General features: G+C 46.2%; 1 protein-coding gene across 1 annotated transcript; it reads right to left on the reverse strand.

The window, feature by feature from the left end:
* Positions 1 to 181: 181 nt before the first annotated feature.
* SARC_09918 (hypothetical protein) lies at positions 182 to 1,775 on the reverse strand (the record flags this gene model as incomplete). The annotated part of the gene is made up of 3 exons (XM_014296052.1): positions 182 to 493; positions 1,086 to 1,219; positions 1,502 to 1,775. 3 exons carry the CDS (start codon positions 1,773 to 1,775, stop codon positions 182 to 184), a joined length of 720 nt encoding a protein of 239 aa, XP_014151527.1.
* Positions 1,776 to 5,113: the final 3,338 nt, after the last annotated feature.

The raw sequence follows: 5,113 nt of genomic DNA on the forward strand, positions 1-5,113 counted from the left end.
GTGTGTGTGTGTGTGTGTGTGTGTGTGTGTGTGTGTGTGTGTGTGTGTGTGCGAGTATGTGTGTGTATGTGTGTGTGTTTTCATATGTGTAGGTGGGTGTGGATCTCTCATCTGCAACATGTGCATCCATTTGATTACCACAACTACTACACAAAAGATACCACCGTGACAACCGCCTTGTTCACAACCGCGTACCAGTTGGCGATCCCGCTGCAGCCAGGCCATGGCCTCGGCTTTGGGGTAGTAATGAGGGGTATCCCTGGAATACCAGATCATCAATCTTAACTATAAACGGCTGGTCACAAAGTATCGCCTCAGGACTCAGCATAGACGCGAGAAACTCCGACGAATACCCAAATAAGGGTCCAAAACTCGCACCCCCACCGTTGCCCCCACCCGAATGATGGTGGTGTCCCGAACTTCCACTACCGCCCCCTGCATCGCTTGTGCTCGCGTGCGAACCGCTGAGCGTGTTTGGGCCGTTGCCATTGTGCTGTATATTCGCAGGTGTAAAGTGGGAAGGTGACTATGCAAGTACATGTAATTAGGTGTGTTGAGTGCTGGCTATTAAGTCGCAGAATATAGCCACCAACAGAAGTTGATGTGCGGTCGTAAGTTCCTTTTGTATTGACTACTGCATTCGCAAGTTGCTTGTGAGTGGTAAGTAGGCCTTGCGAACGGTCATTGCAACCTGAATAAACTTTACAGTCACTCGATAGGAGGCCAATTGTAAATGACTATAAGGATATACTTAAGACATTCCCAGATACCACCAGACGAGTGATAGAATACTGGTACACACTATAGTCGAAGAATGAATGCGATCATGATATGGGTGCATGTTGGCACACCAAGAACATCGCCCAAGCACAGCTGGGCATATGTATGGCACTGTTACTGTGAATCGTACTTCAATCTGTGTACTTGTACTATCGTAGACTTTTAGGCAAAATATAGTCATTGTTTTGATATATGATACAGGCGAGTGTCTTCAGCATACTTGTCACACTCACTCACCCACTCACCCCAAAAGCGCCTATATCTCTTAAATCTGTACCTGTGTGATTGTACCAGGAACTACCTACCTGACCACGTGAAATTTTTTCTTCGCTCATCGGGCGTGGCATCAGGAAGGCACTGACGGGTGCATCCGATGCATTGTGTATATTGCCTTCCGCATCATTAGTTGTTATACTCCTTCCACCAGCCGAGCGCTTACCTGCATGGAAGTGTGAGTGCGCATGCGAGTGTAGTGGAAGTATATATATAAATATATGAGTCCGTAAAAAAAATGATCCTTCTCGTTGTCCGGAAAATTGAATCATCGCTAGTATACCTCACTCACGTATTCATCGCTAGTATACCTCACTCACGTATTCATCGCTAGTATACCTCACTCACGTATTCATCGCTAGTATACCTCACTCACGTATTCATCGCTAGTATACCTCACTCACATCCTATATAGTGGAGCCAGTGTGTGCTTCATACAAGTATATACCTCGCTTACGGCCAGATGCACCCGCAGATGTCGCGGTCCCAGCATTAACATTCCCTATACTGGATTTAGCTGTGATATTCCTATCCCCACCAGCACTAGTAGCACCATGAGCAGCTTTATTCGATTTGTGTCTCTGACTGAGTGGTGGCCATTGTTCGTGACCCGGTTCTGGGGGATATCTGAATACTAAGTTTTGGCCTCGGCTGCTGCTGGTTACTAAGAGTATACTGAGTACACGTGGTAAGGTGCAGCGTTCGGTCCCTTCCCCCGACATGCCTATTATTTGTTTGTTGTGATTGACTCTCCCTGGAAGTGTATCATGTGCAGTTTGCTCGGATAGCACCGCAAAGTCTGGCTTTATAACTAAAAAGGCTTATCACAGCAGAAATATGTAAAAAAATTCAGTATGTACAGAGTAAGTGCATAAAATGATCTAAATTGCAAAGTTAACCCAACTTTCAACTCCCGCTCTAGGGTTTGAAAATAAATATCTTGTGTTCTTTTTTTAGGAGGCTATGTTTTGTTTATGTTTATGTTTTTTATATGTGTTGACTTACTACCATCTAAGTGGTGGATCTATCTCGATGCGATATTCATCCTTTATCGGCTCTGCTACCCATGCTACCCAAGCTGGCTTCAAATCACGGTACTCCTGTCGTACGCAAGCACTTGCCGCCATGGAATCTGAGACACAGTCAGAAGAGGAGTGGAACGACGTCTGTCTGGACATAAGCAATGCATACGACAAGGTCGCTCTCCCACGCCTATGGGTACTTCTGCGTCACGCTGAAATGCCCGAAAACTGGATCAACTGCCTCTGCGCGCTGTTTGAAAGGGTCCCTACCCGAGTGACATACCGCGGTACGCTCTCGTCTCTATTCCATAGAACAAATGGCATCCTACAAGGCTCAATCGTCGGCCCCCAGCTCTTTATTATCTACATGGATTCCTTAGCTGTTACGCTAGCACAATTTAGGCCCAAGCTCCCCCGCTCTTATTTATTTGTCGATGACACACGGATCCAAGCCCCTCGATCGGTTTCGCTCCAGCCCTTCTTAGATGACATTGATGCGTGGGGACGCAAATCTGGCCTCGAACAGGGTGTCATTAAACCGCGAGTACGATCTACCGACTTGCGACACGCGGCGCCAACCCTCCGTATAAATGGTGAGCTTATCACGCCGACGCTTGCAGACGCACCTTGGAACACACGTTACCTTCCACTAAAACTGGCGCCCACATATACCGAACCGAACTCCAAATACCTGGGGTTCCTACTCTCTCACGGAGTACCAGGAATCAACCTCGCTAAACATATGGAATCCCTGGTTGCAGCATTGTCACTGGGTATCGCCTCTTTCCGCGCTTATGGCTTCTATGGCTTCAGCTGGCGACACCTCCGCAACCGACTGGTGATGTTCAAAACATTCATCCTATCCACGGCTACATATGGGCTGAACATTATTGCCTGGGCTCCACCTATATGGAAGGATGCGTTGAACCCCCTATTCGAGCGCTTTAACTCAGCACTCATCCAAGCAGCTGCCGTCATCACGGGCACTAAATACCTTCGGTTTCCCAAACATCAAACAAACTTACTTCACTTTTGCGGCCTGCTCCCCGCGCGACCATTCACGGACTACCTCGGGGGTTGCCTGGGAATACAACTCGACTCAATGGCAAGCACAAATCCACTTACCCCTCTGACGCAACCCACCTGGGCCCACGATAAACCATCACTGCGCTTCCCGTACAGTATCTATGCTCACCTGAAAACTGTACACAAAACCATGGGCGGGCGTACACCCGACCATGTAGCCCTCCGCCAACGCTGTGACCACATCAGGAAGAACTCAACAAAACGTTGGTCCAACAAGGAGATCGCGGCAATGGCCCGGCGCCAATACTACTACCAACTGGTTATGGGTAAACCGCCAACCTCAAACCGAGACAAAGCCAAAAACGACAGCTTCAATCGCTGCTTCGATCCTGCACCAATCCGGCTCTGTGCTATGATTGTAACGAATATGTACATGTTTACATTGCTCGAATACCGCACCGACGGCTGTCTCTGCCCTGTCTGCCCCGGTAGCCACAAGTTCACTACCAGTCACTTTACCTGCATCCAACAACTGATTCGCCGCATCCTGGTAGGCCCGAAACTGCCGCCCATTGGCCCTGACCTCCTTCAGCAGTTACAGGAGTGCCACGACTTCCACGATATCTGGACCCTCCACGAACACCTTGGATCTTTTCTCCAGCATGTTGACGAACCACCGTACCCACACCCGTCTCTGACACATCAACAGATGTTCCCCATACCCCGGCTAATGACACTGTTGAAGTACTACTTCCAAATATCGGTTCAACCCAAATCATCGCGCTTGTTGGTTCCGACTATGATACTTCAGATCCAGGCCAGCCAACACATACAGAATTCATCCGTGGTCTGGTGCGGCATTGGCTTATCCCCATCCTCGCTTCTCGACCGGATTATGACGGATAACCTGGTCCTTCTCGGTATTTCGTACTCTGTACTAACCCATTCCACGGCACTACACGGCGCAGACCCGGTCCGTACCATAGAGATGGGTACTCTACTTAGTATGTCAGCAAGCGAATATATTGAACATTCGATAGTAACAGTGTTTTGTCAATACCGGCCCGAATTGACTCAGCACATATCTTCCATTGTCGACTCACTTGGCCCAAGCTTCAAACGGGAATTTACTGACCACTTCTTCCCATCAATCTTTCCTGAACCACTACAGCAACTATGAGAGCCATACCATATGTTCATACATTGTATCATGCATACTTGTCATTTTTGAAATAAATAATATTATCCCTATTGAAGTATATCTTACGGTGTGCATATGTTCTACTTCCTTTGTATTTACATGTAGACTTCTGATGTAGTTCCACGCTTGGATTATTTGTGTACAATTATTGTCCCTTGACTACGGCTGTCTGTCGCAAGTGTAAAACGCTACGGCAGCTACTTCACTGAACTGTGAGATGAACAGATGAAAATGGGAGTGGTGGGAGGGACGTGAGAAGAACAGATGTGTAAACTTCGATGGAAATTACTAGGTTTCAAACTATATTAAACTAAAATACAATTTAGTCAGTTAGGATTTAGCAGTGGTAGCTTGTGTAAGAATGATCGGGACTGTCTCGTGTTAAGAGCCTAAATATCCTCGATCACACAGGGCGTACCTCTAGCTGTTCTCTATTGAATAATTTTCGCTAGAAGTACTAAGCGTTCATGACCACATGTCTAATTTGTAGATAGACATAAGAACGTAAGTCAGGTTAATACAATATCTAATATAAATAAAGTTCCATCTGAAGAAAAGTTAAAAAAAGAAAAAGACTTATTGGATTTTAAGGAATTGGCGGGAAGACCAACCCCTGTAAGTAGTAGTTCAGAGATTATAAAATTTAGTTTATAATATCCTACATCTACTAACGTCTCAAATAGGCCCAGGTAAATGAGTCATACCAAATACTCAGGCTATTGGAGCCATCAAAGTGAATTTAGAACACTTTGGAAATATTGGAAAAAGAACTTGTATTAAATTATTTTAAATACAAATAAAAGCCAATGTG

Source organism: Sphaeroforma arctica, assembly GCF_001186125.1.
Source record: "Sphaeroforma arctica JP610 unplaced genomic scaffold supercont1.1081, whole genome shotgun sequence".
NCBI classification, from domain to species: Eukaryota; class Ichthyosporea; order Ichthyophonida; genus Sphaeroforma; species Sphaeroforma arctica.